Source organism: Mobula hypostoma, chromosome 21 (genome assembly GCF_963921235.1).
Source record: "Mobula hypostoma chromosome 21, sMobHyp1.1, whole genome shotgun sequence".
NCBI classification, from domain to species: domain Eukaryota; kingdom Metazoa; phylum Chordata; class Chondrichthyes; order Myliobatiformes; family Myliobatidae; genus Mobula; species Mobula hypostoma.
This window is the reverse complement of record NC_086117.1, coordinates 58,120,907-58,135,146: the sequence shown is the minus strand read 5'-3', so window position 1 is coordinate 58,135,146 and position 14,240 is coordinate 58,120,907. Positions and strand designations below refer to the sequence as shown.

Genomic DNA, 14,240 nt, shown 5'->3' with positions numbered 1-14,240 from the left:
GTGATGTGAACAAGCAAACAAGAGCTGAAGATGGGACACTACGCAGACCTGAGGAAAGAGCTAGGGAAGGTTCATTCCATCTAATTTCAGTAGTTGCTTTCCCATTCGCCAGATGACCATGAATCTTAATAACTCAAACATTTTCTGATCATTTTAACTGTACAAGTACTTTCCATATTTGTTCATTTCGAACACTTGGGACGAAGGAACACCACCAAATTAATTTATCCCAAAGCGCTTAACGTCTCCAGAGTAACACAATGCAAATGCATTCATTGTTATAATCTCGGAGCTTGCGAGAGGAAACAATCTTAGATTAGAAAAAACTTTAATACTTTAGGAAAGGTGATCAAAGGACAGATCTGACTCTGCCCACCTTTGCTCTGTAATCTCCAATATCAAGTAATTTAGACATTTCCTGTTTAACAAAACACTAAGGTATGCACGGTTTGTTATTTCAGAAGTAAAAGAACCAAGACAATTCCCCTTTGGACTGCCTTGTCTGACCAATTAGAAAGCTGAACAATGGATTCAACAATGCAGCATCAGGAAAACAAATTTGATTGAAAAATAAGATCCTCTTTTGTTTCTAAAATAAATGAGGTATGGGGCACAAGAATACTGAAACAGGCCCCTTGGCCCATCTCATTTGTGCCAAACTGCTATTGTGCCTAGTGCCAGCAACCTGCACCTGGCCTTTAGCCCTCCATACCCCTCCCATGCTTGGTACTTTCTAACACATACAATATCCCAAACAGCCATCTGATAGAATATTTGTCCATCATGAATGAAGCACATCAAAAATCACAACCAAACATTCAAATATCCTGTTCAATTATTAAGACACATCACAAATTTGTTCAGGGATTTCAGTGTCTCCCAGACAGAGCAAAAGAAAATGAGCCTTCTTGTCCTGTTTCCCTGGAACCACAAGGATGAAAACGAGCCCTAGCACAAACATCCATGCACCAGCAGGTTAGATGAGAAATATGCACATGGAGTATGTGAATTCAGTGAGATCCTGCCAGCATTGGTCAGAACAATTAACAGCCCATTTCCAAGAAATACCATTGGTTATAAACTGATTATAAAATGTTTTAATTAATGTGGGAAAGTAATTTATAACTTGCAAGACATTTATTAATGCAACTATAAACCGTATGTTGTGAAATAAAAATATACAGCTATCTAAATTGACAGGTTTTATAAAACAGTTGATTATTAAAAATTAAATCTTACTTACTCTTATTGACTGTCTGTAGGGGTCTGATAATTGCTAGAAAAAAATGAGACACAGAAGTTGTATAATTATATTGACAGGAACAACATATTAAATGGAACTGACAATATAGAAAATATCCTAGATAAACTGATAATATCTCTGAGTCTAATGCATTAAATTTACTCAGACATAATCTCTCAGTGGTAATTCAATGGATCTTCAGGATATATAGCATTCTGTTATTTTTAAAACATCAGATCCAAATCAAATAAGAACAGAATTAGGCTATTCAGCCTATCAAGTCTGCTCCATGATTCCATCACAGCTGGCTTATTATCCTTCTCAACCCTATTCTCCTGCCTTCTCCCTGTAACCTTTGACTTTGACTAATCAAGAACCTATTAACTTCTGCATTAAATATACCCAATGAACAGGCCAGCACAGCTGTGTGTGGCCATGCATTACACAGATTCACCACCATGTGGCTAAAGAAAATTTTCTTCATCTCTGTTCTAAATGGATGTCCCTCAACTCCGAGGCTGTGCCCTCTGGTCCTGGACTCCTCCACTACAGGAAATATCCTTTTCACATCTATTCTGTCTAGGCCTTTCAATATTCGATAGGGTTCAATCAGAACCCTCCCCCCTCATTTTTCTAAACTCCAGCGAGTACAGGCTCAGAGCCATCAGACAATCCTATGTTAACCCTTTCATTCCTGGGATCATTCTTTTCAACTTCCTCTGGACCAGAGGTTCCAAATCTGGAGTACACACACCTCTTGATTAATGATAGGGGTTCACGGCATTAAAAAAAACGGTTGGGAACATCTGCTCTGGACCCTCTTCAATGCCAGCACAAAACTGGTCACAATACTCCAAGTGCAGTCAAATACCTTATAAAGCCACAGCATTACATCCTTGCTTTTGTATTCTAGTCCTCTTAAAATCAATAACGTTGTATTTGCCATTCTTACCACCGATTCAGCTGGCCTGTTAGCCTTTAAGGAATCCTGCATGAGGATTTCCAAGTCCCTTGGCACCTCTAATTTTTGAATTTTCTCTCCATTTAGAAAATAGTCCACATTTTTATTCCTTCTGCTGAAGTGCATGACCATGTACTTCCCTATATTACATCTAATCTGCCACTTCTTTTCCAATTTCCCCAATCTCTCAAGTCCTTCTGCAGATACCCTACTTCCTCCACACTGTCTGCCCTTTTACCTATCTTCGTATTGTTCTCAAACTTGGCCACAGAGTCATCAATTCCTTCATCCAAATTACTGACATATAATGTGAAAAGAAGAGGTCCCAACACCAACCCCTGCAGCCCCACAAGTCATTGAGCACCAACCAGAAAAGGCTCCCTTTACTCCATCTCTTTGCCTCCTGCAAGTCAGCCAGAATTCTATCCATGCTTGTATCTTTCCTTAATACCACAAGTCTTACCCTTGAAAAAACCATGCCTATTGACTTTGGCCTATGTTATCATTGGTCTCCAGGTACCCCAAAAACTCATTCTTAACAAATGACTCCAACATCTTTCCAACTACTGAAATCAGGCTAACTGGCCTATAATTTCCTTTCTTCTGCCTTTTGCCCTTCTTAAAGAGTGGAATGACATCTGCAATTTTCCAGTCTTCCAGAAACATTCCAGAATCTAGTGATCTTGAAAGATCATTACTAATGCCTCCACAATCTCTTCAGCTACCTCTTTCAGAACCCTGGGGTGTAGTCCATCTGGCCCAGGTGATTTACCTACCTTAAGACCTTTCAGCTTCCCAAGCTTCTTCTCCTTAGTAATAGCAACAACACTCACTTTTGGACCCTGACACTCTGGGATTCCTGGCAATTTGCTAGCATCTTCCATAGTGAAGACCGATGCAAAATTCTTATTAAGTTCGCCTGCTATTTCTCTGACCCTATTGCTACCACTCCAGCATAATTTTCCAGCAGCCAATATTTATTCTTGTCTCTCTTTTACTCTTTGTATATCTGATAAAAAAAATTTTGTATCATCTTCTATATTATTGGCTAACTTATCCGCATATTTCATCTTTTTTCTCTTTATGGCATTTATAATTGGTTTTTAAAAGTTTTCCAATCTTCTACCTTCCCACTGATTTATATGTCCTCTCTTTGGCTTTTATGCTGCCTTTGACATTCCTTGTCAGCCATGGTTGCCTCATCCTGCCTTTAGAATACTTCTTCATATTTGGTATGTATCTTCCCTGCACCTTCTGAATTGCTCCCAGAAATACCAGCCATTGCTGTACTGCCGGCATCCCTGCTAGTGTCCCCTGCCAATCAATTTCGGCAGCTCCTGTCTCATTCCTCTATAATTTCCTTTACTCCACTGTAGTTCTGATACATCCAATTTTAGTGTCCCCTCCTCAAGCTGCAGGGCAAATTCTATCATATTATGATCACTGTCTCCCAAGGGTTCCTTTACCTTAAACTCCTTAATCCAATCTGGGTCATTACACAACACCCAGTCTAGAATTGCCATCCCCCTAGTGGGCTCAACCACAACCTGCTCTAAAAAGTCTTCTCATAGACATTCTACAAATGCCCTTGGGATCCAGCACCAACCTGATTTTTCCAATCTGCCTGCATATTGAAATTCCCCATGACTATTGTAACATTTTCCTTATTACATATCTTTTCTAGTTCCCACTGGAATTCATCTCCCACAGCCTGGCTACTAATCGGGGGCCTGTATATAACTCCCATCAGGGGCTTCTTACCCTTGCATTTTTTAACTCTATCCACAACAATTCTACATCTTCTGATCTTATATCACTTCCTTCTAAAGATTTGATTTTTTTTTACTAACAGAGCCACTCCACACCCTCTGCCTGCTTACATGCCTGCTCTTTCGATAGATTATGTATCCTTAAGCTGCCAACTACAATCGTCTTTCAACCATGACTCCATTATACGCACAATGTCATACCCGTCGATATCTAACTGTGCTACAAGATCATCTACCCTATTCTGTATACTGCATGCATTCAAATATAACACCTTCACTCCTGTACTCGTCACCCCTTTTGATTTTGTCGTCCTGTTACACTGCAACTCATCCCACTGACTGCAATTTTACTCTATTATCTGCCTGTCCTTCCTTACAGTCTCATTGCACACTGCATCTACTTGTATACCAACTGTCCCATCCTCAGCCCTGTCACCTGTCAAATGAGTTTAAACCCCCTCCCTAACAACTCTAGCAAAGCTGCCCGCAAGGATATTGGTCCCCCTTGGGTTTAGGTGTAACCTGTCCTTTCTGTACAGGTCATAACTTGCCCAGAAGAGATTCCAATGATCCAGAAAACTGAAACCCTGCCCCCTACACCAATTCTTCAGCCACACGTTCATCTGCCAAATCATTCTATTTTACCCTCACTGGCATGTGCACAGGCAGCAATCCAGAGATGACTACCCTGGACATTGCCCTCACGTCACCATCAATAAACAGGCAAATTAATCTTTGTGAAAGGATTTACAGATAGAAAAATGAAAGGGTTTACTTGACATTAATCTAATACAAAATACATTATCTACATTTACCCTGTGTCACTCCTGACCTTCATCATTTGAACATACACTCAGTGGCCACTTTATTAAGTACACCTATTTGTTAATGCAAATACCAAACCAGCCAATCATGTGGCTGCAATTCATTGCATCAAAGCATGCAGACATGGCCAAAAGGTTCAGTTGTTCTTCAGAGCAAACATCAGAATGGGTAAGAAATGTGATCTAAGCAACTCTGACCATGGAATGACCATTGGTGCCAGATGGGGTGGTTTGAGTATCTCAGGAACTGCTGATCTCCTGGGATTTTCACACACAACACTCTCGAGAGTTTACAGAGAATGGTGCGAAAAGCAAAAAATTCCAGTGAGTGGCAGTTCTGTGGGAGGAAACACCTTGCTAGTGAGAGGAGTCAGATGAGAATGGCCCAACTGGTTCAAGCTAACAGGAAGGCGATGCTAACTCAAATAACTATGTGTTACAACAGTGGCGCACAGAAACAAAACATGTCGAACCTAATAAAGTGGTCACTGAGTGTATTGGGATCTTGCTGCTGTATAATATTGTGCACACAATATTAGAGTGATATCTTTGAAATAAGGTTTGAACAGCTTTGGTGCTTATTGCTCTATTGGATTTTTCTTGTTTTTTTAGATTTATTTTGAATTGGTATTTCTTCCAGGAATTTTAACTAAATCTTGCTTTATATCGATTTTGTGCAAGAGGCACCTCAGCTATTGGAATAACCTACCACCTGGTTAGTCTTTGGACTGTGGGAGGAAACCCATGTGATCAAACAGTCAGAGGAGGGAATGTCTTTCAACAATCAACATTCTCAAAATCTTTACCCAAGACTTTTGGCAATTATGCTTATTATCTCCATTTGTGTAAACAAATTTTTAATAGATGGTGACAATATTAACCCCAGATTAAAAAAAAAATATATATATATATGAAAGAATGAATGAATCCACACTGTTTCTATTCCCCAACTTGAAATAGAACAAGGGTCTCAGCCCAAAATGTCAACTGATACTCCCTTTCATAGATGCTGCTTGACTTGCTGAGCTCCTCCAGCATTTTGAGTGTGATTTGCAAGATTTCTAGTATCTGCAGAATCTCTTATATTTAAGGCTGCCATTGTTATTTATATTTGAAAAAAAAAGCTTTCATTTTACTATCTAATTTGGTCCCATATTGACCAGTGTGTTTACCAAAGTGACTACATTTCAAAAATATTTCACGAGTTCAAATGCTTTGGCAATAATATTGTGCAAAATGCTAAATAAATTCAACTCTTCTTTTTTTTCCCCCTTTCAATGTATCAGCAATCCTCAGGATATACTTGATTAAAATTACTGGAAAGAAAATGTACATCAAACTTTGTAAAATTTAGTGAAAAAGGAGTCGGCAATAGTTTGAACATAACAGAACTTGGATGCCGATGTATAGATCAGGCAATGGAATCAGTTTGGGTGGAGAAAAGAAGTAACAATGCGAAGAATGCAGAGTATTCATTACTCCTGGTGTCAACACTCAACTTTCAAAAACACTTGAATTATAATCTTCTTCTAGATTTTCCTTCTCCTTCCAGCCTTAATGAATTGAGACCTTTCCCCACTACCCAGATCACTATGTCCATTTCCTTGACCAGGAATGTGAGGTGAAGATTCCTGATCCATTTTTCATCACTTTTCCCCTCTGGAGGAGTCTATTCCATTCTCCAAATTCTTACAGCACCATGGCTTAAGTCCTTGTGATAAGATTTTCTACAGCATACCTCTTTCACCCTTCACCATGTTGGAGGAGAGAATCATAATCAACAGGACTTTGCTATTTACTTATAAAGATACAGCACCGTAACAAGGCCTTCTGGCCCAACGAGCCCGCGCTGCCCAATGACGCCCATGTGACCAATTGACCTACTAACCTGTACATCATTGGAATGTGAGAGGAAACTGGAGAACCTGGAGGAGCATACAAACTCCCTACAGAGGATGGAGGGAATTGTACACTATTATGCTGCCCAGACTTTTATAATCAGCTCAAATAGAAACAGAGAGAAAAAAATCTAACTTCACAGTAAACAAAGTTTTCTGAGGGACAGTGATAATAATGTATCAGATTTTCACAGGGATGTGCTTAAAATTAAGGAGGAATCTTTGAATTACAAATCTTTGTAATTTGTTACACTAGAGAGCTGTGAATATAAGTTATTAAATACACTGAGATCTGAAAACCTATTGAAAATCTTTGGGAAATCAATGGTTTTGTGGATCAGGCAGGAAAATGGAGAAAGGGGCTAAGATCAGTCATGATATTATTAAATGGAAGTCAATAACTTGCAGAGGTTGTAAATCCAAAATAAAAGAAGAAAAGGTTGGAAATGCTCTGTACTAACTGTATCTGGACACTCTCCCCGTGACCGTGTGGGTTTCCTCCAGGTACTTCCGTTTCTCCCACATTCCAAGGATGTACAGATTGGTGTGAGCATGCTACGTTGACACCGGAAGCATGGCAATACTTGCAGGCTGCCCCCAGCATGTCCTAGACTGTACTGGTCATTGATGCAAATGACATATTTCGCTCTGTTATGATGTACATGTGACAAATAAAGCTAATCTTTAATCTTTAAGTCTTGAACCTTTTTCTAATTAAAGCAAAAAAATCATTAGGGTACAAATCAAATTTTTAAGTAGTAAAGGGCTTGAAAACAGTTAATTTAAAGGATCTATGATTAATAGCCTTGTTGTCAGATTTAAACCTACTGGTTGGCCCTGGGTACCTGGTGGTCATAAAGGCACACTGGTAGATAGGTTAGTAGTTCATTGTCAAATATCTATAGACTAGGTGGGCAGTAGGAGAATTTGGGAGAAGTTGATGAGGACTGTGGGCTTTATCAGTCTTAAGGATTTTATATTCTGTGTTTTTGCCCGTTTTCCTCAGTTTTTTTTGTGCAGATATGGGGGTTTGGGGGTCCAATGCTCTTGCTGTGTTTTGTTTGTTTTTGTGTAGGGGAGGGGGATTTGGGGGTTGATGTTCTTGTTGTGTTTTGTGTGTGTGTGTGTGGGGGGGGGAGGGGGGGTTGTGCACGGGGGTGGGTTCGATGTTTTTCTTTGAACAACTTCCATGATCATCTTTGTTTTGTGGAGACGAATCTTAAGTTGCATATACTGCATATATACTTTGATAATAATTGAAACGTTGAGCACTTGAGAGAGGATCGAGTGGGAGAGTGACATTGACGGAATTGCTCTGCAAAATTACATGGTTTCAAAGGGTCAAAATGTCTCTTTCTACATCATGAGAAAAGCTTAGTTGCCAAGATAGCTTCTTTCAAAGGAATATTTCTTGATGACAGTCGCAACAAATGTTTTGCGCAGTTTACTCAGATTAAGATTCATTTACTTAGGAATATGAGAATCTTACAGATTCGAGATGAGCAGTGAAGAACAAGGATGCAAGCAAGCCAATATATGGTATGTTGGTCTCGTGCAGTTTAACTTCAGCACAGTGAAAATTCAACATACATTTAATGCAATCATAGCTAAAAATTTCAGGTTGAAAGTTATTAGTTCATTTACCCTGGGGTCCTTTTGAAGTAGAGTATGAGGAACTGCTCCTTGTCTGCTTGCTACATCAATTGGATTGGAAGTCTAGGAAAAGACAATACCTCATATCATTAACAATAACTGTTCTGGTCCTTGGTCCAAATTATTGCATGACAGTGAAATGACTACAGCCACACTGGAATGGTTTCTGCAGTTAGCACTTGTAATTGAATACAAGGATTGGATTCCAGATGATTATTGTAAACCGTAGAAATACAGTGCAGCAGAGTAGAGTTCTGCACTTTTGAGTTATTTGCATAAAAGGCTCTCAATTTGACTGTGCCAATGGAATCCGGTGAACTCAAAGTTTGGACGATGCCAGGCCAAATTGGAAAGTTTGGAATGGTACAGGACAAATCAAGGAGGCAGGGTCTAGGCCCCAGAGCGTATTGAAGCGACAGAACCTGATGTTTCGACAAAGGTTTAGGCCGCGGGAATGTTAAAAAGGTCAGGGTGTTGGGGCCAAGGGAAGGGACAGGGCTGGTTCAGCTTGCTGCTCTGCGAGGATTCACTCGACTCTGCGCTTAACTAAGGGATATGGAACGGACTCTCTTTGTGGACTTCAGTTCAGAACACATGTTTACTGTTTGCATGATTTGTTTATTTTTCTCTGCACATTGGGATGTTCAATGGTCTTTTATTTAATGGGTTCTTTTGGGTTTCTTTGTTTTATGGCTGCCTGTTAGGAAACGAATCTCAAGGTTGTATAATGTATACATTCTTTGATAATATATGTACTTTGAACTTTGAATGATTGTTGAATCCAACCCCTTTCGCATTACATGTGACAATAGTGTACAGAGAGATTAGCAGGAATTTGACAACACCATGAGATGCAAGAGCAGAACTAGGCCATTCGGCCCACTGAGCCTGTTCCAGTTTCAGTAGTTTCTAGGGCAGAGGTTTCCAGCCTGGGGTCCATGGGCCTCTCAGTTAATGGTAAGGCTCCATGGCATAAAAAAGGTTGGGAACCTCTGCTATAGAGAAAATCGCCTAAAATCCCTTCAACTCACCTGTCCTCATGACACCATTTTATGTTTTAAATACATGACGAAAACATGTTAATATCAAGACTGTCAACAATTATTAATAACTTTAAGTTGTTCGAATTATATTGAAGTTGTCTAAAGTCGACTACAGTACTGTCAAAAAAATTATACTCTTACAGAGCCATACAAAATTTATATTTAGCAAAGGTATATTGCAATATATTTTCACAACAGGAATGCTCAGAGATATTTGTTGTTCCTCTTTGCGCCTTGTGGCGCACTGGGTGACAACCTTGCTGTTTCATTAGCGCGAGTCTGTGTTTTTTAAAAGGCCGAGTTGTTAGCTTGATGCTGCACCCAGCTGAAATAGAAAGTGCGCAAGGAGCCAGCTAGATTCAACCACTTGCCTCGAAGTCCGGTGCGGATACCACCTCACTACTTTACTGATTTAGCTGAATAGTAATTGTGCTACAGAAATCTCGGGATTTTAAAACTGGATAATCGAGGATGTTACTTCATCAGGGATTTACAGGAAGCATTTAAGAGAATCTACAATCAAGGCACTGTTCATCTGTATATGCAAACACTGCTTACAGCAGACTGGTACTTTGACATTCAAACAGTAGCTGAAAAAAATTGTCTCAAAATGTTACATGATGCTCGAGGCATTAAGATCTTTGATTCCACAGGACTCTATCTTCATCATTCTGACCTCATGGCTATATAAGCAATGCTCTAGGGCTTAAAAAAAACACATAGGTATACTAGAAATACTCTGCAGGTCAGACAGCATCTGTGGTGACAGAAGTGTTAAGGTTTCATAGATCTGTGAAGTTAGAAATCAAACATGTTTTATGAAGAGGGAGGTGTGGTAAGGAGAGAGAGAATATCTGTGATGCTGATTCCATTACATGCTTCCAGTTTCTTAGGCTCCATCATATCTGGTCTGACGACTTTGTCCACACCAATGCTTCGGAGATATCTTCTTTTTTTCTTATCAAAGCCCTTCCATCCTCCAGAAGCTCGAGGATTCTCAACTACATCTGTTCGACTGCCTGCTCTTATCCTACTTTCTCCTCCCACTAAGAACAAGGATTGGGTTCCTGGCCTTCATACATTCTGCTACCTTCAATGTAACACCACCGTTAGGTACATCACCAGTCCACTTCCAACATTCCAAAAGGGACTCTTAATCTCCACGACTTCCTGGTTCTTTTCCTCCATATCTTCCAGTTCCCCACCTCCCTTCTCACTGACCTGACACATCCATGTTCAACTGTAGAAAATGAACATCTACCCTCTTACATCTTCCCTTTCCATCATCCAAGGATTCTAGCATACTTTCCAGGTGAAGTTGGTATTCACTTTTACTTCTTCTGATTCAGTGAGATGCAGCATGTCTTTGAGCTTCCAGCGCCTCTCACTTTAATTCTCCATTCACTTTCCCTCTAATCTTATGCATCTTGCACTGTTCCAAGGAACCACACCACATCTTCTGACAAAGACATACAACCCCCAGGACTGAACATTTCAATCATCTATTTCAGAAGCAGGTATCTTCCAGTTTGTATTGCAACCAGCTGGTTCTGAGGAAAGGTTATTGACCTATAACGTTAATCCCCATTTTCCCCTCTCCATCAATGCTGCCTGACCTGCTGATTTTTCTAGTATTCTCTTCTGATTTCCTGAATCTGCATTTTGTTAACCGTTCAATAACATTGGACAACAAAGATTTTGCTTTCTGAATACTTTTGGATGTATCTTATGAATTTTGGGCTACTGATCATGAAAATCACCATGAAATTTCCCTATCATGCACCATTTTCAATTCAATTATTTCAATTCAAAATCAAGTTAGAATGATTCTTCAATGATTAGGGAAGGCATTTTTGCTGGTCCACAAATCAAACAGGTCATTAATGGCAGGCAATTCGAAGAACTTCTAGTGGGACTGGAGAAAATCACATGGAAGGCATTCAAAGATGTCACTGAAAGTTTTCTTGGCAACGACAGAGCACCAAATTACAAGCAGCTGGTTGACAACATGGTTCAAGCATACAAAACCATGAAGTGCAACATGTCACTAAAGATTAATTTTCTGCATTCCCATTTAGACATCTCCCCTGCCAATTCTGGTGCTGTCAGTGACGAGCATTGTGAAAGGTTTCACCAGGACACTGTGGTCATGGAAAAACGGTATCAGAGCAACTGGAATCCATCAATGCTGGCTGATTATTGTTGGACACTTAAGTGAGAAGCCTCAAAACACTGAGTACAAATGAAAATCACCAACAAAACATTTCCACCTCAGTTGAACTACTGCAAAGCGCTAGCACTGTTATGCAATTAAGCACATCAAATAAAAGTTAATTTCTTGTTTCTCGAAATTCCTACTCGATTCAAGTAGTCTGAAATTATATTTGTGTTCAGCTTCAAGCAATCTATCATGAACAAATAAAATTTCTGAGGAAGCAACATTTTTGAAAAAATTGTTGTTCAGTGTTATTGGCTGGCATGAAGAATATTTTAACTAAATTATCATTACATTCCTAAATAAAATTGCCCAGTGAAATCAAAGCTTATAACTGAAGGTTGGAATCTTCCTTTAATTTATATTCTGATAAACCTGAAGGTACCTTTCCTGGAATGACATTTGCCTTTGTACTGAGGCTTGAATGCTCCTGAAAATGACAAGAAACCAAGAACTTTTACAAAATCTAAAATAAAATACTGCACCCTATAAAAATACTTGCAAAAGGCCAGCAGCTTCATCTACCCAGAAACCATTCATAAGCTTAAGTGCTTATTTAAGCCAAGAGCCTGTCTTCCATTCTTATCTATTCATTATTATTCTTTACATGATATATATTTAAATTAAGTACTATTTTATTAGCTATCAGTAACACTGGAAATTACATCTTTAACACACTTTGAGGAATGATAATATGTTGTTGCAAAATGAAATTCTATTCTGTTCTCCTTCTTGTGACCTTGACTTAAAGGATACTGCACGCCTGCCCGTGAAATTGCTATTTGCCTACACTACCAGTCAGATAATGAATAACCCTGTTATGTCTTTAACTGGTTCCCAGCTCAGCAAAGTGCAAAGCGAAGACAGTGAAATTGACTGAGGTAATCTGTCTCTCCCTACCTCAGTGACAGACGCTTCGGTCTGAAAAATGGAGGAGTGCTCAGCAGTGCCGACCCAGGCAAACTTAATAACCCTGACTGATCGTGGCAGCCCAGAGGAAAGCATTGTGCACAGTCAGCATGAGCACACATAAGTCAGGCCTTCAGGGTAAAAAAAAATCATCTGCTCTACAGAACAAGGTAATTTGCTTGTTTGAAATAGTTTCTACCATTACAATGCATCAGCCACAGGATTTTTGACTCCAAAGATGGGTCAAGTATTATTAACCTTCTGTAGTTTACCCTTAGGGCCTTCTTGTCTACTCAAGTTGGCATGCAAATTATGTGTAAATTTGCAGATCAAACCAGTCTCCCTCTGACAGATACATTTTTTTCCCTGAATTATATGCCTAGAAAATGCTGTACTTACTGATCTTTAGCATAATCATAGGTTAACAACATCAATCATTGTGGGTGTACAATAACCATTTATTAGCAAAGGTTATGCAGAAAGCTTATAGCAAATCTTGACTTGATATAAACTGATAATTATAATTTGAAAATTCATCACCACTTTCCCTTAATATTGCTGGGCAATTTAGATACAGTTGCCTGAATCATCTCCCAAAACTTAAGATAATCACTCAGGACAAATTTAATATGCCAACATTAAAATTCAGGAAGGAGCGGAAAAGTCGCTCTCTTTGGAAGGCCGCTGCTTTCGAGCAGTCGCTCTCCTCAACGCTGTCAAAGGATGATATCGAAATTCTGAGATTTATAGTTGTACTGTAGACTATAGTTTAAATTGGTCTCCTTCAGTTTTCTGCGTTTTGCCCATTCTTCCTTGTTGCCAATTGGCATGGTGGGGATTGGGGTATGGGGTTTGCTGTCCATGTTGCCATTTTCTGTGTGAAGTAATGTGTTAGTTATTTTGCATGCAAGGGAGGAGATTGGGGGTTTGAGGTTTGATGTTCTTGTTGCTGGTTTTCTGTGTTAGTTTTTTGTGAGGGGGGGGGTCGAGGGTTTAGGGTTTGATGTTGTAGCTGCTGTTTTTCCTGTATGGAGCGATGTTATTTTTTTGTGTGCGAGAGAGGGGGTTGGGGTTTGAAGTTTGATGTTCTGCGCAAAGGAGGGAATTGGGGTTTGTGAGTTTTTGTTTCTCTTTTGTGCAGGGGTTGCGTTTGATGTCTCCCAATGACTTCCGTGGTTTTCTTTGTTCCTTGGCTATCTGGAGAAGACAAATCTCAGGTATGTATACTGCAGACATACTTTCATAATAAATGAACCTTTGAATCTTGAAAAGAAAGATCTGGCATTGTCAGTCCACCTCTCTGGTACTACTAACATCACCCGGAGAACAATTTTGAAGAATGACCATCTTTAGTGCCCACAAAATAGAAGTTTTACATACCTTGGGCTGAAATGCTCCCTGAAGTGACCCAAAGGGACCTGAATGGGGAATCATGGATGGCATTCCTGGCATTGTTGGAGCGTACGGTGGGAAGAACTAAAAATCAAATCAATAAGAAATATGAAGAGTTATTTTCAAATTGAGGAAGTCATATAATGTAATTAAGTCAAAAGCCACACTCCTAGCTACTGAACATCTACTGTTGGCAATTGGTTGGTATATGTTACCATCTAAAATTATGCTACATCAGGTAATGTTTATGCAAAGCACTTAACTGAATTTAGAACATGAAGTGTAGAACTACTTATATTTCTGAAATATGGAACATTATAAGTCTAGTGCATG

General features: G+C 39.4%; 1 protein-coding gene across 15 annotated transcripts in view; it reads right to left on the bottom strand.

Annotated features, from left to right (window-relative positions):
* The window catches only part of fbrsl1 (fibrosin-like 1), a 1,030,575-nt gene that overhangs the window by 31,330 nt on the left and 985,005 nt on the right, over positions 1–14,240 (bottom strand). For 13 of the 15 annotated variants that reach the window (XM_063074086.1, XM_063074090.1, XM_063074091.1 and 10 more), the window contains 3 exons: positions 13,896–13,991; positions 8,340–8,411; positions 1,244–1,276 (listed from right to left, as the gene is read on the bottom strand). In XM_063074086.1, coding sequence (XP_062930156.1) covers positions 1,244–1,276; positions 8,340–8,411; positions 13,896–13,991 — 201 coding nt within the window. The remainder of the gene's footprint in view (positions 1–1,243; positions 1,277–8,339; positions 8,412–13,895; positions 13,992–14,240) is intronic. The other 2 variants (XM_063074088.1, XM_063074093.1) reach the window with 1 other exon arrangement.